The 26,795-nt window shown below is 45.3% G+C and overlaps 1 protein-coding gene across 1 annotated transcript; it reads left to right on the top strand.

The window, feature by feature from the left end:
* Positions 1–26,795, top strand: lactbl1b (lactamase, beta-like 1b; the record flags this gene model as incomplete). The annotated part of the gene is made up of 8 exons (XM_083661862.1): positions 1–60; positions 6,856–7,018; positions 10,546–10,652; positions 13,342–13,499; positions 20,718–20,965; positions 23,285–23,390; positions 24,181–24,525; positions 26,162–26,795. 8 exons carry the CDS (start codon positions 1–3, stop codon positions 26,793–26,795), a joined length of 1,821 nt encoding a protein of 606 aa, XP_083517988.1.

Genomic DNA, 26,795 nt, shown 5'->3' with positions numbered 1-26,795 from the left:
ATGGGCAAGGCGGGGAGCAAGGTCCTCAGAGAAACCTCAGTGGATGGGGTTCAAGCACAGGTAAAAGCACCCATTTCTCACTCACTCAGACACACACACACACACACACACACACACACACACACACACACACACACACACACACACAAGGAGACCAGACACCCAGGTTGTGTTTATTTGTGTGTGTGTGTGTGTGTGTGTGTGTGTGTGTGTGTGTGTGTGTGTGTGTGTGTGTGTGTGTGTGTGTGTGTGTGTGTGTGTGTGTGTGTGTGTGTGTGTGTGTGCGTGCGCGTGCGCGTGTGCGTGTGCGTTTGTCTGCCTTATAGTGCTCATCTGTGAAATGGGCCAGCTGCTGCTGTGCATTACGCAACCAGGGATCATCATCTCCAGGCAGCTTCACACATTCTTTGCTCACGTCACAACGTTACACCTCCAACCATCAAAACACATGACTGCACCGTGGAGACACCAGTTCAACCATTACATATATCTTGTGATTAAGTTGACCGAAGGAATGAAAGTCGGTGCGATGTAACCAATGATGTGCAAGAGCTATATATTTATAGAGCTATATACATTTTCATTAGTTGATCGATTTTAAGCCGCTATATGATATACAGATTAGTGCAGGAGTGTCAAGGTGGCTTAGCGACTAGAGAGATTGAGCTTCAGGACTTGGGTTCAAGCGACCCATGTTGTCCACTCACACACCAGAGCATGTGAGTGGACTGTGACTGCTCTGCACAGAGTGTCCTAGTTCTCTAGAACACATGGAATTGACTGTATGCTAACAAGATAAGCTCAAGATAAAAGATCACAGATAAGCAACCAACTGATGGATTCAAAATGAAATGTGCCAAAGATTTCACCAAAGTATCTGACCTGTGGGGTCGTGGGTCTGTCAAGCGTAGCTGTGGAGATCTTAAGTGCATTTTATACATTCATGAAAAAAGCATAAACTGACACTGAAACGGGCATGAAAAAGTTAACAAGTTTTTACACTTTAATACTTGAGGTGGTTTTTGCCTTTTTGAAAAAGAGTTAATGCGCAAAATGGGAGGTGGAAACACCTTTTCCGAATAAGTTCTGACATAGCGAACATTGAACTCGCATGACTCTGTGTCTGCACAGCTGGCAGCTTGTCCAGTCTGCTGCCTTCCCTTCTGCTGCTGAAGAGTCCTTTCCAGCTCAAGGGCCGCTGTACTGTATCTGAGTCCGACCTTTGACCTCTGTCCCCTGTGGAGGAGGAAATAGAAAAAGATAATTTCCTCATCAACATCAAAGTGTCACATTACTATTATTATTAAAGCTCTTGTGTTATTCAACTAAAGGAATACTTTTTTTTTCTTTTTTTTTATTAATCTTTCAGATACATTGAATGAGAAGCCATTTGTAGCTCAACACTAATTTGAGGTCTTAGGCTTAAAATACACTACAAGACTTTCCCTCCAAATTTTACACAGGATTTCCAGTTGGGCTCAGTCTGTCTTTGTTGACTCTAGTCTGCAGTTGTTGTGGGCAGTTGTTGTGCCAATTAGCAGCAAAATCTGTTAGTGTATTATGGGTACAGATTTCTAATCGTCAAGTGTAAACTGCCTCCCGAGTCCAGTCAGAGCCAGTCGAGCCACAACCAGGCCCGGCGCCACGAGGGGGCCTCAGGGGGCTTAGCCCCCTCAGATCAATTTTCGGCCCCCTCACTTGAAAAAAAAAAAAAATGTTTTTTTTTTTTTTTTTTAAAGAATAGTTAATCTATAAAGGCCAGTTAGGCAATGTTTGTACCTGACATGTTTAGGCTGCTGTTTCTGCAGTCTTCATCAAATTTGATCAGTTTAAGTTGATGTAGGCTACCCCCTGTAAACATAGCTCTGTTGTTACAGAATTGGCAGGGAAGCGCTATTTGCTGTGCTTTGGTTGTCACAAGGTGTCAGAGATGTAGCTATTTATTAAATTTGAACCTATGAACCCTTGAACCTCTATTAATGACTTAATCTGCTGCTGTGAAATAAATGTTTTATTTGATTTTGAATAGTAGTCTTTTTTGTGTTATTGCGCTTTTCAGAGGTTATTATGGTTAAAAAGTCCAGAAATAGGCATAGCGGGTATATAACCTATGTTTTACGATATAAAAATATCATATTAAAAAAAAAATCGAAAAAAAAAAGAAAATCAGCCCCCTCGCCAGTTATAACAGCCCCCTCAGTCATTTCATCCTGGCGCCGGCCCTGGCCACAATGATTATATCAAACATGTTTGAATTTCTCACGTTGAGTCGGGTAATGTAAACTGGTTCAACGACCCGACCCAACTCAACTCACATGTGGATGTGGAATCCCAAATGCATGTGGAATCCTGTCAATATCCAATAAAAAACTAGGAGGCAATGAGCCAAAAGCAGTCAAATCGCTCATCTTCACACAATAGATATTTCTGATACCAAGGCACATGTGAATAATACAGGGAAGCATCAAAGATGCTAATACCGGTTGCTCACGGTTAAGTGAGAAAGAATAAAACCGAAACTTCCCGTTACAATTTTCAAAATAAAAGTATACCATTGCAACCGTTTTGTGTGTGTGATCCGGATAGTGTATTTTGATCTGTGATTCCAGACGTGTAATGTATTTCAGTGAGTTTTTAAGTTGTGATCAAAAATCTGAATGAAAAAGTCGTGTAGTATAAACTCCCCAGTCTTTTCATAATCAGTTCAGATTTCAAAGTCGTCTATAGTGTATCTAGGCTATTATCTGTGACACAGACCGGACCAGTTGTAGGGTACAGTAGCTGTAACACTACTGACATTTTTAATATTACATTAAATCTCGAGAATGCAATCTAGAGAAATCTCAGTACATGAGATCACACATTCAATTGATATTTCCCCGTTGCTACTTCACACATGACTAGCATTGTTATAATAGCTGTGTCATAATGCCACAGGTGAAGGCCTCATCTTATCTCAAATCCTCAGTCAGTTGGTGTGCAATGCTGTCCGAATGGGATTGAATATTTAATATAGTAAATTCTCAGCGTTGCAATATCCCCTCTAGCACAGTATACATACAGGCTTCTGTTGTCCCTGCGGTCAAATGTCCTGATTCTTATTAAAAGAAGAAATGCAGTTAAATTGGGTTATTTTGTATTTTTCTACAGTCTGCATGTGTGTTGCCATCGTTACTAGAATGAGCTGCTGCTGCTTGCTGCCTCGGATCCATTGATCCCAGACGGGTGCACCCATGTGATTGAACTTTTGTGGCTGAAGGTCCTTACCGTACCTTTACCTTCAGCTCCTGAAGGTCCTTACTGTACCTTTACCTTCAGCTCCTGAAGGTCCTTACCATACCTTTACCTTCAGCTCCTGAAGGTCCTTACCATACCTTTACCTTCAGCTCCTGAAGGTCCTTACCGTACCTTTACCTTCAGCTCCTGAAGGTCCTTACCGTACCTTTACCTTCAGCTCCTGAAGGTCCTTACCGTACCTTTACCTTCAGCTCCTGAAGGTCCTTACCGTACCTTTACCTTCAGCTCCTGAAGGTCCTTACCGTACCTTTACCTTCAGCTCCTGAAGGTCCTTACCATACCTTTACCTTCAGCTCCTGAAGGTCCTTACCATACCTTTACCTTCAGCTCCTGTACCAAAGCAGTGAACTCTCCTCTCCTCAAAAGCATGTTGTCGGCGCTGCTCCGTGCTCACGATGGTTTCTTTAGAATCCATTTAAAGGAACACTCCCCCGATTTCCAACCAGCTTTGGTATCATTACAAAAGCAGTAGTATATCAGAAAACTGCCAACTATTTTGAAGCCATTTGTTTAGTTTGACAATTATTAAGGTGTGGACCAGTGATGTCATTCATCCACAAAATGGTCCACAACTTAACTCAACTGTCAAACTAAATGAATGATTGCAAAACTGTTTACAGTTTTCTGATACAGATTTTGTAATGATACAAGCCGGTTGAAAATCGGGTTTTTCCTTTAATGTAACGGCAAAATCACGTTGTGTTTGGTGTGAATATATTTGGTGTGAATGATTAACCTGCAAATGATTCCAGAATTTTCCTATACAGTTGATTTGTGTCGCTCCTGGTCTCAAAGAGGCCTTAAAGGCTTGTATACGTTGGGGTAACGTGGCCCAACAGTCACCCCGTCACCCCGTCTCATCCTGCCTTGTGTCGGCTGAGCGGGCGCCATCTTTGTGGGCTCAGTGTCGACACGGCGGCGGCGAAACTGCACTGAAGTGAATTGATTCACAGGGATTAGAGATTAAGATTCCCCCTCCCACTCAGCTGGGCTTTGGTGGAGTAAATCTGGGGATTATGATGATGTCAGAGGCCCGTGGCTGCAGGACAGGAAATTGAATTGTGAGAGACGGAGCGCCGGCGGTCCGGGATTACGGCACAGTCGGTGAGAAATCCGAGATGGGAGAGTCCATGTCTGTGACTTCATCCTGGTCAGGAAAACTGCCATGGAATACCGGCCGCTGCCTTTCAGCTTCTCGGAGTCGGTTACGCAGTCAAACTAGCGCTGGACGGACGGGATGGTTGGGACCTTGACTGAATGATAAGAAGATTTGGGTTTTCTGTTGGTAGTCCAGTCTGCCCTCCTGCTGTTCGTGAAGCAGTGGCATCAGGTGGTGAGTACTCAAGCACAGTTGGAATTGTTTTTGTACTGAACAAGGTGATGGGCTGTTTGTTTCTAGCTCTTCGACAGATGTACTGAATAGACCAGAAGGGAATCTCTGCTCTGCAGCTGTGAGAAACCAGGGGACATTTTTGGAAATGAGTGTGTCTTGAGAAAAGGCCAGGTCGCAGAAAACAACGTCATCGTACATTTCTGCAAGACACAGATATGTAGAATATTAACATTTACATGTGTCAACCAAAAATACGTTGGATATCACGTCTCTAGATGCGTTTATCAATGTTATAGAGTCTGCTATTGTAATAGCGTGGTGGCCAGTACTAGGACGGCCCCTGCACACCAACATGGGCGGTGAGCAATGTACTCGCGATCGCCCAGTCAGCCCTGCCCCGCTGCTACAGCGTGGTTGGCTGCCTTGCTGTATTTCCGTCTTCAATTGGTCGATTTCGAAATGGCCCCTCCTTCCCTCGCTGCCTGTCTGTCGCTCACCACCTTGCAAAGCATGCTGGGATACCTGGCGTCAGGACATCGCAAACGACAAGACGAGAGGAGGGGCCAAAACTGAAATAGACCAATTGAAGACGGAAATACAGCAAGGCAGCCGACCAAGCTGAAGCAGCGGGGCAGGGCTTGACAGGGCGAGTGCGAGTACATGCGAGTTGATCGCGTTTGGTGAGAAGGGCGTCTGAGGCTTGGTGGCCAGTACTAGGAGGTGTGGTGGCCAGTACTAGGAGGCATGGTGGCCAGTACTAGGAGGTGTGGTGGCCAGTACTAGGAGGCATGGTGGCCAGTACTAGGAGATGTGGTGGCCAGTACTAGGAGGTGTGGTGGCCAGTACTAGGAGGTGTGGTGGCCAGTACTAGGAGGTGTGGTGGCCAGTACTAGGAGATGTGGTGGCCAGTACTAGGAGGCGTGGTGGCCAGTACTAGGAGGCATGGTGGCCAGTACTAGGAGGTGTGGTGGCCAGTACTAGGAGGCATGGTGGCCAGTACTAGGAGGTGTGGTGGCCAGTACTAGGAGGTGTGGTGGCCAGTACTAGGAGGCGTGGTGGCCAGTACTAGGAGGCGTGGTGGTCAGTACTAGGAGGCGTGGTGGCCAGTACTAGGGATGGAGGGCGTAAACACTTTGACACTGGAGAGCTGTGTTCTTGCCCCGGCGTGTTCAAAGTTCAAAATTAATTTGCTCATTTCAACCATAAATCACATTTCATGTTTTTGCTAAGCCTAACCCAAAGCAGATGCAGTGATCTTCAGCTGCCAGCCAAGATCTGTGGTAGATTAAACAAAGATCAAACTGAAGCTTAACCTAATATACTTCAACTTAACTTACAGTAGCATAACTTAAACCAATTGAACCTCTTATTAAACGGTATATATATCATTAGTTTCTCTACAGCAATGTCCCTTATGGTGGAACAAAGTGTAGGAGCACAAATTGAAGATTGCTGCCAGCCACACTAACCCTAACCCTAACCTTAACCATGCCTAAACCTGTCCTAACCTTAACCTAACCTGTTCTAACCTTAACCTAACCTGTCCTAACCCTAACCTAACCTAACCTTAACCATGCCTAAACCTGTCCTAACCTTAACCTAACCTGTCCTAACCATAACCCTGCCTAGCCTGGGTAAACCCAGCCCCCAGTGACCTGCTCTCAGGCTTACCCTGCTTACAGTCACAAGGTAGTGACTGAGAGCAGGTCACGTGGCGGCTGGGTTTACCCAGGCTAAACCATGCCTAAACCTGTCCTAACCTTAAACTAACCTAACCTGTCCTAACCTTAACCTAACCTGTCCTAACCTTAACCTAACCTGTCCTAACCTTAACCTAACCTGTTCTAACCTTAACCTAACCTGTCCTAACCATAACCTAACCTGTCCTAAACTTAACCTAACTGTCCTAACCTTAACCTAACCTAACCTGTCCTAACCTTAACCTAACCTGTCCTAACCTTGACCTAACCTGTTCTAACCTTAACCTAACCTGTCCTAACCATAACCTAACCTGTCCTAAACTTAACCGTGCCTAAATGTAACCAAAGTTGTTTTGGTTTTATTCTGGGGACTGGTTTGTCAATCATGAAGAGAACATGTGTGTGTGTGTGTGTGTGTGTGTGTGTGTGTGTGTGTGTGTGTGTGTGTGTGTGTGTGTGTGTACGTGTGTGTGTGTGTGTGTGTGTGTGTGTGTGTGTGTGTGTGTGTGTGTGTGTGTATTCCAGCCCACTCCTGCCGCTGCTGCTCCTGTTAAATTAGACCGCCTCACTGAAGCCAAGGGGATGAAGGTGAAATGGAGCCAGCTGGGCTCAGTGTTCTTCCTGCTGCTGTCTGTGGTGATGACAGCATGCTTCCTGTGGCAGTACAGCCTGCCAAAGTTACTGCCAGGTAAGACATCGGTAACAGGCCAACATGTATGCTGATGCTGTCGGGGGAAAACCTAGTATCTCCAAAATGTCAAGAAAAGCAGCCATTGATCTAGCTTGACCATCATGCACTTTAGTGATCATGGGATTTTGTTTTAACTGAAGTTAAAATATGAAATTCACTAAAATTGGAGTTGCAAAGTTTTCACTTGACAACAGTGTTTTATGTTAGACTGTTGAATCTGTTGTTGGAGTATTTATATTTTAGCATTACGTTTTTGGTTACACTCGGGCAATTGCGATGATGTCACTGAAGATGTCACAATGTCTATGACATCATCAGCGATGTCACTCACTGATGATGTCACAATGTCTACGACATGATCAGTGATGTCACTCGAGCACTCGATGATGTCATCAGTGATGGTAAGTGGGCTCAGTCTGCGATTTTTGGCCTGCGATCTCGAGCAATTGTGATGTCACTGATGATGTCACAATGTCTGGTCACTCGAGCAATTGTGATGTCATCAGTGAGTGATGTCATCAGTGATGCGAAGTTGGGCAATTGTGCGCTGCGCATGCCATTAGGGCAGGCGAGGCCACGCAGCAGCCGAGCTGCGTATGCGAGCTGCAGGGCCAGCAGGCGAGCCTAGCAATCGAGCGCGCGTAGCGTGCGAGATGAGATGCCTAGTAATTCAAAATCACAAAACAAACGTCTGTTTTTAATTCTGTAATCAGCAGCTCATTGACGTTGTCGCGGAAATGACGAGAAACAGCAAGGGGTAATCTGCAGCTCTGAGTGAGGACTCGTTGACTTGCTCCCTCAGCCCTCTAAGGGGCGATCTCAGCAAGTTCACTTAGTTTTCCAGAGAAGTGGAACGACACTTGACATGGCGGATTGGCGGTGGCGTCTTGACATGGCGTGCGGAAGTCTCAGACGGCACGTTGAACGACTAATGAAACGCAGCTGGTGAAATCCTATTAGCGTTAAGTTCTGCTTGCAAGGAACTGGATTACTCCTAAAGCCGAGGTGCAGAGCAGCTGTCTTAGTGCTGCCTCATCTTCCCTGTTGAAGTTGTGCTTGAGAAGTTTTGTTCCAAAATTAGATATTCACAAAGCAACACTCTTACAAAATCATTCAAACCACTGAATTAAAACAACTAAACATCCAGTCATCCAGAATGATCAGTAATTAGTAATATGAGGCACCATCCCTCCAAGTTTCATCAAAACCAGGCCGATGGTGCAGTCAAGCTTGAAATTGTTACCATTAATGATATATTTTTAAATGCCAAACAGTCAAAATTCCTCTAAAGCTGCGTTCACACCAACCTATTAAAGTTTTTCGCTGGCATCGAGTTTACATACAAAGTCAATGCAAACGAGCGATTGAGCGTATATTCGCCCGGGAGAAAAATCGCTGGGCGTCCGAGCGACAGAGACAGAGCGATAGGGAGAAAATACACTCGTCGCCCGAGATGAAATATCCCAACTCGAGCGAAATTACGCTGGCATCAGTCGCTCGCTGTTCAACGCTGATTGGCTGCCGTGTTGAGAGTGAGTCAAGGATCCCACTGGCTTGGAACAAACCGCTGGTTTATTGTGTGGCAACAAACCACATTGACAGCTGATTGACAGGCTGACAGCTGACATGAAGTGAAGTCTGTACTACCGGTATAGAACTCACGTTAGGAGCACGCTGATAGGCTTAGCTTGTAAACAACTACGGTGGCTCGTAGTGGACAAACATCATGACATTGCGTAACGTTATAGCCCCCAGATGTCCGTCAATTCGTGTGCCTGTTGACGAGCGATTTAATCACAGCGACAGAGCGATTCCAAAGGGTTGAATCAAGCGACAGAGCGAAAAATAAATATCTCGGTGTGAACACAGCTTAAGTTCCAACAAAATGAGCTCAGTGGCTTTTGAGATATTGCATTTGAGTTACATTTTTTTACACCCATTATGCCAATTCACCAATAACAGTCAAAATGTGTCATCCCTCCAAATTTTTAAATGTCACCTGATATTTAAAATGCGTAAAGAAAAGCTACATTCAGCGACTGGATGACAAAATAACGTTGATGTTTTTTTTGTCTCCCCCCCCAAATCTATACAGTATTTTTTGGCTGGACTGTAACAGCGGGGCCAGCCCTATAAACGGAAATGTCTGTCACTGACTGACTGACTGACTGACTGACTGACTGACTGATGAAGTTACACCATTGGTCGGCCATGGCAGACTCATCCACGGTCCAGCCCATTGGCCTAGCCATATACTAGATTTTGACTTAGCCTTGTTGAATCTACCTTGACCCAATTCCCCCCACAGTGCTCATTAACGTTTGATCTAACTTCCTATCATAGATTCAATATATTATATAGAGGCTATTTTCAACGTTTTTTTTCAATGTCTTTCAATGAGCACTAATCCATCTTTTCATATCATAATACACCTATTGTTAATCTACATTAAGCTCTGGAGAATGAAAAGGCAGATGCACGGCTCGTGCCACAGCGGTATGTATTGAGATATCCTCGTTGATCCATGAGTTCACAGTAGGACCAGAATGAGTCTGTTTGATCACTGAGCTGTACATTAGCGCCGTCTGTCAAATTGGATCCTTTGAGATCGACGGGGTTTCGTCACGACGGGGAGAGAATGAATGTAACTCTGAGCCCAGCAATTATACCACATTGTGGGGTTTAGCCTTTTTGTCCTGCCAATGATGCCATACATTATTCTATCAAATATGAATTTCAGTGGCCTGTCCTTCAACACTGTCCCCCTCTGTCTCTCCCTCTGACTCCCCCCTCCCTCTGTCCCTCTGTCCCCCTCTGTCTCTCCCTCTGACTCCCCCCTCCCTCTGTCCCTCTGTCCCCCTCTGTATCTCCCTCTGACTCCCCCCTCCCTCTGTCCCTCTGTCCCCCTCTGTCTCTCCCTCTGACTCCCCCCTCCCTCTGTCCCCTCTGCCCCCTCTGTCTCTCCCTCTGACTCCCCCCTCCCTCTGTCCCCTCTGTCCCCCTCTGTCTCTCCCTCTGACTCCCCCCTCCCTCTGTCCCTCTGTCCCCCTCTGTCTCTCCATCTGACTCCCCCCTCCCTCTGTCCCTCTGTCCCCCTCTGTCTCTCCCTCTGACTCCCCCCTCCCTCTGTCCCCTCTGTCCCCCTCTGTCTCTCCCTCTGACTCCCCCCTCCCTCTGTCCCCTCTGTCCCCCTCTGTCTCTCCCTCTGACTCCCCCCTCCCTCTGTCCCTCTGTCCCCCTCTGTCTCTCCCTCTGACTCTCCCTCTGACTCCCCCCTCCCTCTGTCCCTCTGTCCCCCTCTGTCTCTCCCTCTGACTCCCCCCTCCCTCTGTCCCTCTGTCCCCCTCTGTCTCTCCCTCTGACTCCCCCCTCCCTCTGTCCCCTCTGTCCCCCTCTGTCTCTCCCTCTGACTCCCCTCTCCCTCTGTCCCCCTCTGTCTCTCCCTCTGACTCCCCCCTCCCTCTGTCCCTCTGTCCCCCTCTGTCTCTCCCGGCTCCTGCTGTCATTCTCCGCCATGCTGCCAGATGAAGCGATGGGCCACAACGCCAAATCGGAGAGGATGTGTCCGCGCTTCCCCCAGCCTCTTCCACTGGAGCATCCCATTCCCAGTCTGAAGGAGGCCCTGGAGAAGGTGAGAGCAACGTCTCCATCTGTGCTCAGCTTTTGATATCCTGTCCTCTCCTGTGGAAAATGAACACTGGATGTGATGAGACGTGTCTGCAAAACCAGTGATGAATTTGAAATCCCTTCTGCCCAGAAGGATTTTGCCATCACCAAGTTGAGCCATCGCAGAACAGTTGCTGCAACAACTTTTCTTTTCAAAATGCACACTACCAAGTGCCCGCCAGACCCCATCACCCCCCCCCCCCCCCCCCCCCGCTCATGTCCCAGGTCGAGACCCCCACCCAACCATGCCCTGTCACTGCCCAGGGCAAACACCAAATGCCTGGACAGGAGCTTTCTCCACTCTGCCTTATAGCAACATGGAACAGCCTTCCCCCCCGCGGTTGTTGGAGACATTACATCACTGATACGGCACCCCCTGTGTGGCCCGTGATGGAATTGCATTTTTTTTATTTTATTTTTTTACAGTGCACCTGAATGCAACATGCAAGATACCCGCTGAATAAGTGTCCAAATGTTCATGTAATTCTGGCCAATACTCACACTTCTGTTATAGCATTTCAGTCTGGAATATCTACATGTATGATTTAGCTGCTAAATTGTCAAATACCGCCGTCTGCTCGCTACCCAGGCACTTATGTATGTACTTAACCTAAGTAACTATCCGGTGTGCACAACATTGTCAAACTAAACTCCGTCTGACATCTACAATCCGCTACAGAAAAATGTATATCGATTGTTTATTAACTGGCCCCTGGCCTTCTATCATTTCACGAAAGTGGCCCCCGGGCAAAGCAAGTTGAGTATCCCTGCATTACATCAAGCAGTGTTGATGCCTTCAAGAAGAGACTGAACAAACACCTCCTCAGCACCAGACCCTAAAACTCAAGGACTTCTATTCATCATACTTAATCAGTCTCACATATATTTATGAGTAGCAGCTGATCAATGCTAGGCTCTCTGAATGTTATTCATGAAGCCTGTATCTGTAATAGCACAATAACAAAAAGGAGACGATATAGTTGATGAGACAGTGTGTCTCTGTGTTTGATCAAAGATTGTGTTTCTGTCTGCAGGGAGGCACCACTTTGATCAATATCAGCACACAACACTTTCGCTCATTCATTTAAAGTTGGGCAGATGACCAGTTACGTTTTAGTTTATTCTGTGCCTATTTGTTCTCTTCTGAAAGTCCAACATTGTTTCTTTCATCTCTAGAGCAAACAAGGTCTAACTGGTTAAATAATAGATGACAGGTATCAAGCTTCATCTGTTTATCATTAATACAGGTATCAAGTTTCATCTGTTTATCATTAATACAGGTATCAAGCTTAATCTGTTTATCATTAATACAGGTATCAAGCTTCATCTGTTTATCATTAATACAGGTATCAAGCTTCATCTGTTTATCATTAACACGTTGAGTGCCATGGACGAGATATCTCGTCTTACATAATCCAACCGTTGAGTGCCATAGACGAGATATCTCGTCTTACATAAACATTTATTTTTTTTGACGGTGGGACATCGATCAACCCCTTTTACGTCTCCTATAGCAGAATTGGAGGAAGAGAATGTGTATAATATATTTTACCGACCACTAAGTGGCGACAGTGCCCTCCCGACAGAGAGAAAGTCAACCAAAAGCAGCCGCCTCCCGCGGCTGCTTCCTCCATTCTCAAGGAAATGGCTTGCCGATTTTACAGTCATCAGTCACCAGACTCGCCGCTCTCGGGCCGCGCCAGCAGCAGCACACGGGGGATTGCAAATTTGCATAATATATTATGGGTAAAACACACTTTGAAACGCCCGCAGAAAGGCCAGAATCGCACGCATTCCGAAAACCCAGAAACGAACGAGCCTCATTCTCATACTGTAGGCGGGGAGGGAGGCTGCTCAAACTCGCTGCCAGGGAGGGAGGCTGCAGCAGAGCACTCGCTTGTGACAAACGCAGGCTGAAAGCCACTAGACACGCCCACGGAGGGAGGAGTTGAAGGAGAGGGCGTTCGGAACTATATTGTTTGGATGTCTGATCTCTCACTGATGCCAAAAATAAATGGTTAAAGTGACTGTTCTGCCTGTTTGATTGAATTTCACAAAACTGCGATTATCTCAGCTTTCACTCTCAGACAGCTGAAACCATGCTGTACTCAACGGCTAATATCTACATAACTACTAACTCTACAAACTAACTCTTTTAGACAGAGAAAGCACACATTCTATTAGTACTTTTGTGAACTTCGTGTTCACAAACTCCAAGCAGAAAAGAATCCTCGGCTCTTGTAAAATGAGCCAGAATCCTCAAAAAACGGCCTGGCAGAAGCTACCTACAGCAAAAAAAAAACGGCTGGCAGTCAATGTGTTAATACAGGTATCACGCTGCAAATGTGGCCTGTCATCTGTTTCTTATTAATACATGCTATAGAGTACCCCTGGCAAGGAAAAAGATCTACAAGGGCTCCTTTATTCTATTCTATTCTATTCTATACAGGTATCATGCTGCCAATGTGGGCTGTCATATGTTTCTTATTAATACAGGCATCAAGCTTAATCTGTTTCTTATTAATACAGGTATCAAGCTGAGGCACCACAGGTGAATGGGTTGCGGAGCACAACAACTTCAAGGATCAAGCTGCTTAACCAAACGTTTTAGAATGGAACCTCCTCACCTCCTGCTGTGCTCTGTCCTGCTCCAGGTGGACGCGCTGCTTCGGCAGAACATCAACCCCACCAACCTCCCCTCTCTGTCAGCCATCGTGATCTTCAACGACAGCGTCCTGTGGACCGGCAACTTTGGAAAAAGGAATGGAAGTGATCCTCTGTCCGGCCCGCCCAATGAATACACAATCTACAGGCGAGTACGAGTACTGCACTGTGGCCTTTTGCAATGTCAGCATTCATGATGAATACACAATCTACAGGCGAGTACGAGTACTGCACTGTGGCCTTTTGCAAAGTCAGCATTCATGCAAGTGCAAATAAGAATTAAGTTTCCACTGGTCCGACGGGTTAAAGTCATCTGCTATATAGATCCTTAGAGCTGTTGTTTTTGGGGGTGACATCATTGGTGATACTGATTGGTCATTGCTGTGGTTTTTCTGCCATAGACCGTATAATAAAGATGGACGTAGCTACCATGACGTCACCCATTGTTTGTGGACTGCCATTTTGAAGCCTTGATATTCTTGGCATTCTCACCGTCGCCATCTTGGTTATCTGGAGCCAGAAGTAACGTCAATTTGGACGAGAGGAGCGACAGCTAATTGGTCCACGATCAGACCTGTCAATCACGCCCCAAAGCATAGTCTGCTTTATCGTCTAGTTTACTCGAAATGGGACCATAATTTACTTATAAAGAAAAAACATCGCATGGATGCAACTGGGACGTATCCTCAGTGATGTACCCTGGGGTCATAGGATGTTTCGGGTCTCGCAACATCATACACCCTCGCCCAGGTGACCCAGCCGGGGCTGGCCAAGCCCCAACTTACGTCCCAGTAGCTACCCACAGTCAGCCCTATAGGGAGGGTCGAAGGTGGTCACGTGGTCAGGGCCACTCAATCCGCTGCTCCGGAACTACTTTGCCGGGACCGGGGGGGGAGGGGGAGGGCTCTGGTACGTAGAGGGACCAGGCTCTGTGGGTTGCCACCCGGCCGGGCTCCTCCCTCGTCTCACCAGGTCTAGGACCTGTGTGCTGCACCAGACTCCCCCGCTCCATACATCTCATTCTGAGGTGATGGTATCTTAGTGGACACCATGCAGTACCAGTACTTGGTGGCACTGCAGTCTCCACTTGCGGCTTCAATGGCCCTTCTAAAAGGCCTCTCGTGGATTGTTGGGCTTCTTCCTCACGGAAGACGCAGGCTGGGGAGCTAACCCATACTGCTACCCGGGTGCCGTCCCTGTTCCGGCTCTCAACTGACTCTCCAGTGGTCACTAGTCTATTCCTGGTTGTCACGTAGGCTAGTCTATTCCTATGAGTCACTGGCTTGGCTAAGCCAGGCTAATTTATAAAGAAAAAAACATTGCATGGATGCAACTGGGACGTATCCTCAGTGATGTACCCTGGGGTCATAGGATGTTTCGGTACTAAATTAACATCATGCTGTATTGCTAATTTTTTTTTAAAGAAACACTTTTATTTATTTATTTCACAGGGACAGTGCATATTAAAAACATATGCCAGATTAAGCCAGGAGGCTAGTTTCCATCTGTAGTCCCTGGCCAGGTGTGAAGTTGGCAGCCTAAAATCAGGAAAAAGTGTAAGGCAGTAAGGCTGATTAATCATAGTCAAGATCAAACACATGGACAGGACACAGACATGGGCAGTATAAAGCAGAGTGAATTAGGGTTCAGCAACAGGACAACAGTCACAGACCTGCAGACATAAGCACTACTGACATAGACAGACATAAGCACTACTGACAGAGACAGACATAAGCACTACTGACAGAGACAGACATAAGCACTACTGACAGAGACAGACATAAGCACTACTGACAGAGACAGACATAAGCACTACTGACATAGACAGACATAAGCAAGACAGACATAAGCAACAGGACAACAGTTATAGCAGCACTACTGACATACTGTAGGCAAAGACAGGCGCAGGACAACAGCATAGAAAGGAGTCAGTTGAGGTGGTTCGGGCATCTAGTGCATTGGTTCCCATAGTACGGCAAATTCCAACTGTCTGTTACTTTAAAAAAAGTGGGGTGCTAAGAATTAATTGTTTTGATCTCGGTCTGGACAGAATACATCCGTGACCCCATTATGTGTTGAAACAAAATGAAGTGCTTATAACTGACAGGAAAGGAAATCTATGCATTGAAGGAGCCATTTCGCTCTGAGAGGATTTGCCAGAGCGTTTCACAGAGCACTTTAAAATGGTACTGTAAGTGCTCTGTCAAAAGCATCATCATCTTTTTGAAACGGCTTTAAGACATTTTTCCACATTTAGACATTTTTGCAGCAACCGGCAATTATGGCTGGCCCCACCGTACACAATCAATCCAGCTCTTTCAGCCTCTTCATGCATCAACATGAAAGCGTTTTGGAGTGATTCTGGGACAAACTAGATGCCACTCAGTAGAGAGTATTGGGTAGGCTGTGAAACTGAATTGCCCTTCTGGGATTAATAAAAGTTGTCTGAAGTCTGTCTGAAGTCTGAAGACCCTACCTGCACCAACACTACTGCCCCCTTTGGCCAACCAGTGTGAAAGCTTCAGAACGTCTAACCGACAGTCTATTACAGTTACTATACAGGTCTTCTAACCTTCATCTAGCACTCATAGCTTTTTGAGAGACCCTGCTGACAGACAAACAGATGGAATGGGGACAAATGGATTCCAATGGTAAATTAACTTAAGAGTTTTCTGTAGGCAGACTGACTGCACCCATCCATCACTTAAGAGTTTTCTGTAGGCAGACAGACTGCACCCATCCATCACTTAAGAGTTTTCTGTAGGCAGACTGACTGCACCATCCATCACTTAAGAGTTTTCTGTAGGCAGACTGACTGCACCATCCATCACTTAAGAGTTTTCTGTAGGAAGACTGACTGCACCCATCCATCACTTAAGAGTTTTCTGTAGGCAGACAGACTGCACCCATCCATCACTTAAGAGTTTTCTGTAGGCAGGCTACACCATCCATCACTTAAGAGTTTTCTGTAGGCAGACTGACTGCACCATCCATCACTTAAGAGTTTTCTGTAGGCAGACAGACTGCACCATCCATCACTTAAGAGTTTTCTGTAGGCAGACTGACTGCACCATCCATCACTTAAGAGTTTTGAGTTTTGAGTTTGAGTTTAACTTTATTGTCCCAAAGGGAAATTTGTCTTAGGCATTTGTACAGCAGCAATAGGGCAATGACAAACGTAACAGACAGTACAGTACATCTGAAGACAAACGGCGTGTAAACAAGAGGACAACATAGTACATGATACAGCCTGGGCTACGAGTTAACAACTCTACCTACCCAAATATTGCACTTCAGTATTCAAATTCAAATATTGCACTTCAAGTATTGCACAATTCCAAAACCGCATATCAAACCAAAACCATCATAAAACCATGGTTACTTAAAACTAAAAACATTAAAACCACAGTAAAGGGTAAAAGAAATAAAAAGATAAAATGATAAGAGAAATAAAATGAAATAAAATGAATATAAAACTAACTAAGGCAAGATAAATATCACATGACCAGACAGGCTCCAGGGACAGCCGAGCTCAGAGTGAGCTACCATGTATGCCACACCAATACCATCAGAGATTTCTCGGATCATCCGGCTCTTTAAGGAGGGTTCCAGAATCACCGAGCTCTGTCCTCTCACGACCAGGAAACATTAATCCAGAGGTTTCCTGGGTCGTCAGGCTCTTAATGGAGGGTTCCTGGGTAGCCGGGCTCTGACCTCACAGAGGACAGAGCTCTACCCTCTAGTGGGAGGACAGGCAGTTTATTTAATAAGGCTATAGATGTTGGGAGGAAGGAGCGCTTATAGCGGTTACTCTTAAAGCTACAGGCTCTGAAGCGCCTTCCAGAAGGTAGTAGCTCAAAGTCAGGATATAGAATGTGGGTGGGGTCATCCAAAATTTTAAGAGCCAGATTCACTGCTTTCTTATCGTAAATGGTCTGGAGGGGGGGGAAGTCCCTCTGCCCTATGATCTTCATAGCAGTTTTTATCATTTTGTTGATTTTAGACTTGTACTGGATAGAGAGGGTGCCGAACCATGCCTCCATGCCATACCTTATTAGGCTACCCAACACTCCATTGTAGAAAGTTAGCATGATCTTGGAACTTACTCCAAACAGTCTCAGCCTTCGGAGAAAGTGGAGTCTTTGTGCTAATTTGCCACACAAATAATCAACGTGTATATTCCATTTGAACAAGTTATCGATTTTTACACCCAAGTATTTGTAGGAGCTAACTTGTTCAATGCAGCTCCCCCCTATGACCACTGGGTCGTGGACTTTGACCGCTTTGGGATCAAAGATCATTTCTTTTGTTTTAGATGTGTTTAGGATTAAATTGTTTTCCTCACACCAGGCCTCAAAAGCTGAAATCTCCCTGTGATACACTGAGGGACAGACATCTGCACACAGCAGGCTCAAGATTATTGTGTCATCTGAGAATTTAATGACAGTATTATTTGAATGACTTCTCCTACAGTCATTTGTGTAGGCAGTGAAAAGGAAGGGAGAGCTCACGCCCCCTTGAGGCACCCCCGTACTGCTAAATTTGGTGCTAGAAAGAGAGCCATTAACCGTAACCTGTTGCGGTCTCATAGATAGAAGCGAGTAAAACCATTTAACAATGAACGGGTTAACGTGCATGGTTAACAGCTTCTGAACAAGCACATGAGGTCTAAGCGTGTCGAACGCTGAGCTAAAATCAGCAAATAGGACCCGGGCGTATGCCGCAGGCCTCTCTAAGTGCTTACTTATAAGATGTGTCACACTGACGATAGCATCCTCAGTACTGCGCCCAGCCCTGTACGCATACTGGCAAGGGTCAATGTAAGGTGCCACATCCAGCCTGAGAGAGTTGACTATGACTTTCTCAAAACATTTCATGACACAGCTAGTCAAAGCGATGGGTCTATAATCTTTGTTAGAGGATGGGCAAGAGACCTTAGGAATTGGAATTACAATAGACTTTTTCCAGAGATCAGGAACAGTGTGACTATCAATTGACCTCTGAAATAAAGGACACAATGCGTCGGCAAGCTCAGCAGAACATTTTTTTAGAATGACGGTTGGCAGACCGTCGGGCCCCTTAGATTTCTTCATGCTCACTTTGCTAAAAATAGATTGAACCTGATTAGGATCAATGATAAGACGATCAGAGGAATGACATGTGATAGTATCAATATTGAATCCCTCTCCAGCTGCCTGGGAGGAGTCTGTATTGAATCTGAGGAAGTAATCATTTAAATCATTAGCTTTTTCCACATCATTCAACGTAACAATCTGCTTCCTGCTAGGCTTCATATTAGTGATACTTTTCATGAAGTCCCAAAGCCCTTTACTGTCCATTGAGCTGACACTTTCCTCCAGTGCCGCCCGATGCTTCTCTCTGGCCTTCTTCAGCATCCTGTTAAGTTCTTTTTGGGCAGCTGCCACCCCAACCCTGTCCTTATTTTTGAAAGCCTTTTTTTTTTCTGTAGGCAGGCTACACCATCCATCACTTAAGAGTTTTCTGTAGGCAGACTGACTGCACCATCCATCACTTAAGAGTTTTCTGTAGGCAGACAGACTGCACCCATCCATCACTTAAGAGTTTTCTGTAGGCAGGCTACACCATCCATCACTTAAGAGTTTTCTGTAGGCAGACTGACTGCACCATCCATCACTTAAGAGTTTTCTGTAGGCAGACAGACTGCACCCATCCATCACTTAAGAGTTTTCTGTAGGCAGACTGACTGCACCATCCATCACTTAAGAGTTTTCTGTAGGCAGACTGACTGCACCCATCCATCACTTAAGAGTTTTCTGTAGGCAGGCTACACCATCCATCACTTAAGAATTTTCTGTAGGTAGAAGCAAAGCTTATACTGACCTACCCCTTTTACCTTACAATGATATGCTTCTCACAACAAATAAATAAGAAAAAAGAAAAAAGACCAAAGCACAAGATTTGAAATCAATCACATCAGTAAACTTAAATTTCCCATAACAACGAAATGAAGAAAAGCACACAACGCACAATCCAAAAATAATAATCTAATAATGATAATATAATTATTATATTATATTTAAGCAATATAGCATGAGAGCTAGTGTGTTGTGGCAAATATATCCCGCTGATCAGTTGGCGGCCTCGTGGGATAACAACTGATCAGCGGGATATATGCCACAACACACGCTGCTCGAGTGCTATATTGCTTTTATAAAACGGTTTCCAAGTATGATAATATAAATATAATAATAATACTATAAGTCCGACTGGCATGGTATTCTGATAGAGTCAGTTGAAACACTACTGTAAGGCGGGACCTCTAGCAAGAAGATAGACGTGCGGGTGATTTGATTGGATCGTTCTGGAGACTGAAGTTGACATTGGCCAATCCTGGCGCTTGCTGAGAAGCTGAGAGCTTTCTGGAAAGCCCGACAGGCAGCTCGAGCGCAGCGCTGCATTCTCAGCGCTTGCTGAGAAGCTGAGTGCTTTCTGCAAAGCCCGACACCAACTAACGTTACGGGGTTAAATGCGGGGTTAAATGCGGGGTTAACAGCCTTTTTTTTGCAAAGAAGACATTAGCCCGCATCTATTCTTGTACAAAACATAATTTTCTGTGAAGTATTAGTAAAGTTATAAGCGAAGATCGATTCACAAGGATCTGACAGCTGTCTCCGCCATTTGTTTTTTTTGAGGTAACCAAAGGCTTTTAGTAAGAGAGTTGCCATGGCAACCAATAACCCATGGCCATGGGTTATTGGAGTGGGTTATTGGATTTATACAATGGCTGTGAACCAATCAGATTGCTTGATTTGAGAGAGCCGTTTTATAAATATTATTATATAATAATAATAATCAGTAAACTTAATTTTCCACACTATAACGAGAAATTATATAGTTTTTATAGTGTCTTTTAAATGTGATTAATGTGCTACATAATTTAATAATTTCAGGACATGTGTTCCAGATGTTTACACCTTTGACAGATACCTGGTGATTTTTTAAATTTGTTCGAATCTTTGGTTTAATAAATAATAGTGTTCCCCTCATTGGTGTCCCTCATTTTAAACAGATTCTGGATATGTGGAGGTAGAAGTTTAGTTTTTGCTTTGTACATGGTTTGTATTGTAATGTAATCGACTAAGTCCTTGAATTTCAGAATGTTTGTGCAGATGAATAGTGGGTTGGTTGGCTCACGGTATGTTTTTTTATTGATGATTCTTATGGCTTTCTTTTGTAGTAAAAGTATTGAATTGGTGTTTGCTTTTGACACCACTGAAAGCAACTAAAACATGCAACATTTTTTTTCCAGCCAAATGTACTTTACAGGAGTGTGGCACTATGTACTGTAGATACTGTACTCACAAACTGATTCTCTGTCTTTCAGGATTGCCAGCCTGTCCAAGATCTTCCCCACGCTGATGCTGTACAGGCTGTGGGAGGAGGGGAAGATCGGCTCCTTGGACGACCCGTTGGAGAAGTATGTGGAGAACTTCACCATCAAAAACCCGCTGGGGAGGACGCGAGACTCGGAGCTGAAATACGTCACCGATGGGCTGATATTTCTGGACAGCGGCGAGGTTCCCATCCGCTCCTCCTCTGTGACCCTGCGCAGGATGGCCAGCCAGCTCTCAGGTAGCTTCAGTGCTTTTGAGAAACTTAGTAGGGTATCTACAGTAAATCATCTACCGTAATACAAATGTTCTCAGATTTGGGTCCGAAAGACCAAATGTCATCAAGTAAAAGAAATGTACATTTGTATGCAATTTGTATTGATCGCAACCGAGAAAAATCAGTAGATCTATATTATCGCTGCTTGTGCTTATCATCAGAAGTGTCTGCTGTGATCAATGAGACCAGCCGCTGAGCGAGTGTTACTAACAAGCAACATGAAAAGAAATCAGTATGCCAGTATGTACTGAGTTATTATTCTTATGACCTATTCAACAACAATATATGCATGCATAGGAGTTGCTGTTTCATGCATTCACATGTGCCCGTTTATATCTCAAGCAGCTATTAAATTTGTAATGCTTCAGTCTGTATATTGAATTAAGATGAGGGGGACTCCACAGGATAATGAACCTTTGGCATGAATGTAGACATGAATGATGGTGGTCGGAGGGGCCGTTGAGCGCCGATGTGTGGCTGCCACGCTTTCGAACCACCGGTACGAATGGTGTGAACGAATAATGATTCTGTGAAGCGCTTTGAGCACTTGGAAAGGCGCTATATAAATCCAATCATTATTATTATTATTATTATTATTTAAATCCTCCACCTCATCTGCTTTCATTATAGAAGTGTAGAGGGTGAGCTAGATCTCTTATGTTTGACATGTAATGCTTTATTTGACAGATCGATAGTCAGGAAGGTGGGAAGGACTGAGCCTTTATGGTACACGCTCTACTCGGGGAGCCACAGGGATGCCCTGATTTCCGCAGGAATACTGATTTCTGATGGCCCGGTGGACCCTGATACGAGATCTCTCTCGGCTAGACAGACACAGTAGCCCAAATAAATCAGGATAGCTCCTTAAGCATAATGCCTATATTATGCATATTGTCTATATGAAATGAAATATGAAATATAATAATGAAATATGAATCAAGTGTAAGTAAACATCTATTACCATTCCAGAGTAAATGGAGATGCGATAAGGAAAAAACTTTTTCATCCTCACCTAGTGAATAATCTCATTTAGGCAATATCACCATTATAACCAAGATGCCACAAATAATAAGCTGCTGAATGTATTGTCATACTCCTTGACTACAACTGAAACTGTAGATTTGATGAAAATACGCTAAAATGCACCATTTGTGATGCAATTCTATAAATATAGGTGACGATGAAAATATATATTTTTTCTTTTTTCTTTTTTCTCAATTTACTCTGGAATGGTAATAGATGTATATTTACTTACACTTGATTCATATTGCATAGCTCCTTACCTTTCAAACAAGGCCAGACATATGCATATACATGTAAGCCTCATGGTTGAGGAGTCTGTCTAGGTGAGAAAACACCCCCAAAGCACCCTGGGCTAAGTGAAATGGTAAAAGTGCAGAAGTGTCCTCATGTTTTAGCAGTATAGTGAGATGAAGTAGTAATGTTAAATGTCTGTGAACTTAGGGTGCTTTCTCACTGGGGATCCGGGAGCGGAACCCAGCACACTTGTCCCCAAATTGACCCCAGGGTTGCGGTTCGTTTCGTGAGTGTGAACCTTGCGTTCCGTGCCCCGGGCGTAGAACAGTGTACCGTGACAGGGTCCACTTGAAAAGGTGGTCTGAGGAACGCTTTGACGTGCCTGCAAATGTGAACGCCAACCGTACCGAACCACGTAGACAACACACGGGCGAGGATACACTGCAGGGGTAATTGATGACGCAAGTGCACTCTGCAGTGTTCTGAATGGAACATGGAAGAAATGTTGTAATGTGAAAGCTGACCAGCGGGGGAGAGGGGAGGTGGGGCAATCGGGCACGGAACAGAACGGAACGAAAGCAATCGTTCCCAGTGAGAAAGCACCTTTAGAGGGGACAAGACCAATTGGCCGGCCAAAGAAGGCCTGGCAGATGATCGTGTCGGCTGACATAAGAGCGCTCAGCATCGACCAAGAGATGGCCATGGACCAGATGGCCATGGACCATTCCTGGTGGAGGAAAGCTATAGGGAGGATTCAGTCCAATCCAGTGGAGCCTGGAAAGAGGACTATAAACAGATGATGGATGGTTGAAACTAATGGACACACACACACACACACACACACACACACACACACACGCACACGCACACACACGCACATGCACACGCACACGCACACACACACACACACACACACACACACACACACACACACACACACACACACACACACACACACACACACACACACACACACACACTCACACATTTCTGTGTTACATTTCTTTTTTTCTTTGTAATTCCCAGGCCTGCCCAGGAGACTCCGTGCCACAAATCTGCTTTGGAAAGGGAAAACGCAATCGGCCATCAATCTACTACGAGATGATGTCCTAGTCGCAGACCCAGGCACCAAGTAAGGTTTGCTCTGCTGCGCCCATTCAGATACTTCCGAAATTAACATTTTTATAGATGCCACCACTCTGCCAGTGCTCAGTCAATATTGATATTGTTTATTGTCATGATAAAATGTGCAAACAGATCTCAGGTTGTAAGCCTAGCAGGAGTTCGACAGGGTGAGAACCTCTCACCACTATTGTTTGTATTGTTTACTAATGACTTAGAGGATTATCTACTCCAGTGTGGCCGTCAGCTGATCAGTCTGGATGATGCAGTGATAGATAGCTACATGCAGCTTATGGTACTGATGCACAATTATCATGTCCACAACACAAGATGGATTACACAAAGCAAAGTGTGAAAAATTAAAGAAATTAGATTGTTGTGATTTGTCTTGCATACATTATTAAATAGGTGCACTGCATACCCAGGTATTTGAACTAAAAGAAAAGAAAGGTCATTCTTGGGTTCAGCTCGACTTTAAACTGATCTTGCGACTACAATCAAACAGGCCAAAAGTCATGTGTAAACTAGGTGCCTTTTTAGCTTGATCCCCTCATGCGCTTCGTCCTGCCGGTGAAACTCCTCGCTGCCAGGTGAAAAGAAGCATGGCTGGTGGCTGCATATGTGTCAGAGGAAGCATGTGCTAGTCTACAACTCTCCGCAAATGTGCAGAGGTGGTCGAGCAACGACAGTGATAGCAGGCGGAATTGGCCAAGTTCAATTGTGGAGAAAATCAGAAAAAAAAAAAAAACTTGTTATAAAGTTTTTATGCAGTATTTATGTTTTTTCTCCTCTTGTTCTAGGTGCCACTACAGCAACCTTGCCTTCTCCCTGCTGGCTCACGTGATGGCGGAGAGAGTAATTGGCGTTGACTACCAGCGCTGGATCACTGACAACATCCTGGAGCGGCTGGCGATGGAGGACACTGGCTTCGACATCACGCCCGGGCTGCAGAGCCAGCTGGCAGTGGGCGTGTACTCCAGCGGGCAGCCGGCCCCTCTCTATGACCTGGGCTGGTACCGGCCCTCGGGCCAGATGTTCTCCACAGCGGCAGACTTGGCCAAGCTAGCCATGACGCTGCTGGGAGCCTACCACCGCAAGCTCCTGGAGCCCGACACCCTGAAGATCATGCTGACGCCGCTCTTCAGGTGATTCTTTGATTTGATTTGATTGATTTGGCATTGAGCTATACATTTATATAAATAAAAACAAATATGCCTTCAGCGTCAGAATATCATGAAAAGTCCAGGACTTTTTTTTTAGTTTAACTTTATTGTCCCGTAGTGAAATTTGTTTTAGGCATTTGTACAGCAGCAATAAAAGCGTGACAAACGTGACATGCAGTACATATTATATAAACACAGCACAGCTGATGACAAACAGCACATAGACAAATAAGGACAACATAGTCAGACATGATGGTGTTAACAACCCTACCTAACCAAGTATTGCACTTCAAATATTGCACTGTCCCAAACCGCATTTCATTTCATTTCATTTAATCTCATAAAACCATTACCATCATAAAACCATAGTTCCATAAAAACCATTAGAACCACTGACTGTAAAAGGATAAAAATATAAAAGATAAAGATGTATATATTGTATAAAGCTAAGGCAAGATAAGATAAGACAAGACAGGCTGCAGGGACAGCCAAGCTCGAAAGTGAGCTACCATGTGTACAGTGTCAAGGGACATAAGGGACACTGCCGCCTAGTGGGAGGACAGGCAGTTTATTTAATAAGGGTCTACGTGTAGATGTTGGGAGGAAGGAGCACTTGTAGCGGTTACTGTTGTAGCTACAGGCTCTGAAGCGCCTTCTGGAAGGTAGTAGCTCATATTCAGGGTGTAGAATGTGGGTGGGGTCGTCCAGAATTTTGAGAGACGGATTCACTACCTTTTTTTCGAAGATGGTCTGGAGGGGAGGAAGTCCCTCTGCCCTATGATCTTCATAGCCGTTTTAATCATTTTATTGATTTTAGACTTGTGCTGGACAGAGCGGGTGCCGAACAATGCCTCCATACCATACCTTATTAGGCTACCCAACACTCCACTGTAGAATGTTGTGAAATTATGAGCATTAAAGATGGAATGAAAGGGAGAGGGAATAAGCTTACATGAAGCGAAATAAGTAAATCAATATGCATACAGTATGTATACAAGCACGTACACACACACACACACACGCACGCACACGCACACACACACACACACACACACACACACACGCACGCGCAATCGCACGCACACACACACACACACACACACACACACACACACACACACACACACCAAAAATAAACAGGTTATGCAGCAAGGTCGCTTACAAGCGCAGCAATTTATGCCCACGTCACAGTGGTTTGGCCATTCAGCTTTATGGCAGTGTGCCCGACCCCTAGCCACTCCCCCTACCCACCCCTCAAATCTCGACTCTCTAGCACCTTCCTATCCCTAGCTACGGCCCCTTTTTCCTAACCACGCCCACTTCATTAAACAGCCATGACTCCATGAGGCGTGCTGTCGCAGCGTTGTGGGAAAAAATACTTTCATAATCCTCATTTTAAAAGCCATTTTCCTTATATCATTGAAAGTTTCCTCCACTCCACAGCACCAACATTTAGAATACTCTGCCTGTTATTGTCCTATGCTTGTGCTACGTTTCCCAGGCTTGCTGTTGTGTCCATGTGCTATTTTCTTAAAATAATTGTTAAAATAGTCCGGGGTTCTTCTGTTTAAGATGCTGTGAACCATACTGAGTTGAAACTATCTGGCCCTGTCCTCAGGTGCGATAAGGACTACTTTGCCAACCGCACGGGGACACCGTGGGAGGTGAACGAGCAGCTGGGGTACGAGGTGGTGCGTAAGGACGGGGATCTGGACGGCTACTCGGCCAGCTTCTCCCTGGTGCCCAGACTCAAGCTGGGGCTGGTGGTGCTCATGGCGGGCAGCAGGTCCCCGAGCCAGGACGTGGTCCGTAGGGCCTATAGCCACATCATCCCGGCCATAGAGAAAGCCTTCAGGGAGGCCAAGAAGGTCCTCTCTGCTCCCCCAAACCCAGATCCTTACATCGGCTTTTTCACCTACGCCAACATCACCTTCTACGAGATCAAAGCCGGACCAGAGGGACTTCTGGTCATGCAGCAGTTTGGGCCGCAGATCGAGGAGCTGATCCCGGAGAAGTACAGGACCATCAAACTCAACTACCTGGTGGAGCGGGTGTTCCGGGTGGTGTTTGAGAAGGAGTACCCCTGTGTTTTACGGGTCAGCACCGCCTCCGTGTCCCTGGAGGCCCAGGATGGACAACTATTTAACTTCTACATGTTTGACAGGCAGGGTCTGTCCCCTGGTTTTGATGCACCAGGACTAAATACGTATAACGTGGTTAGAATAGCCCGAAGGCCGTCCTTTTCAAACTGA

This window comes from Poromitra crassiceps, assembly GCF_964638095.1.
Source record: "Poromitra crassiceps genome assembly, chromosome: 27".
NCBI lineage: Eukaryota > Metazoa > Chordata > Actinopteri > Beryciformes > Melamphaidae > Poromitra > Poromitra crassiceps.
The sequence above is the reverse complement of the archived record's forward strand: the minus strand, read 5'-3'. Positions and strand labels throughout refer to the sequence as shown.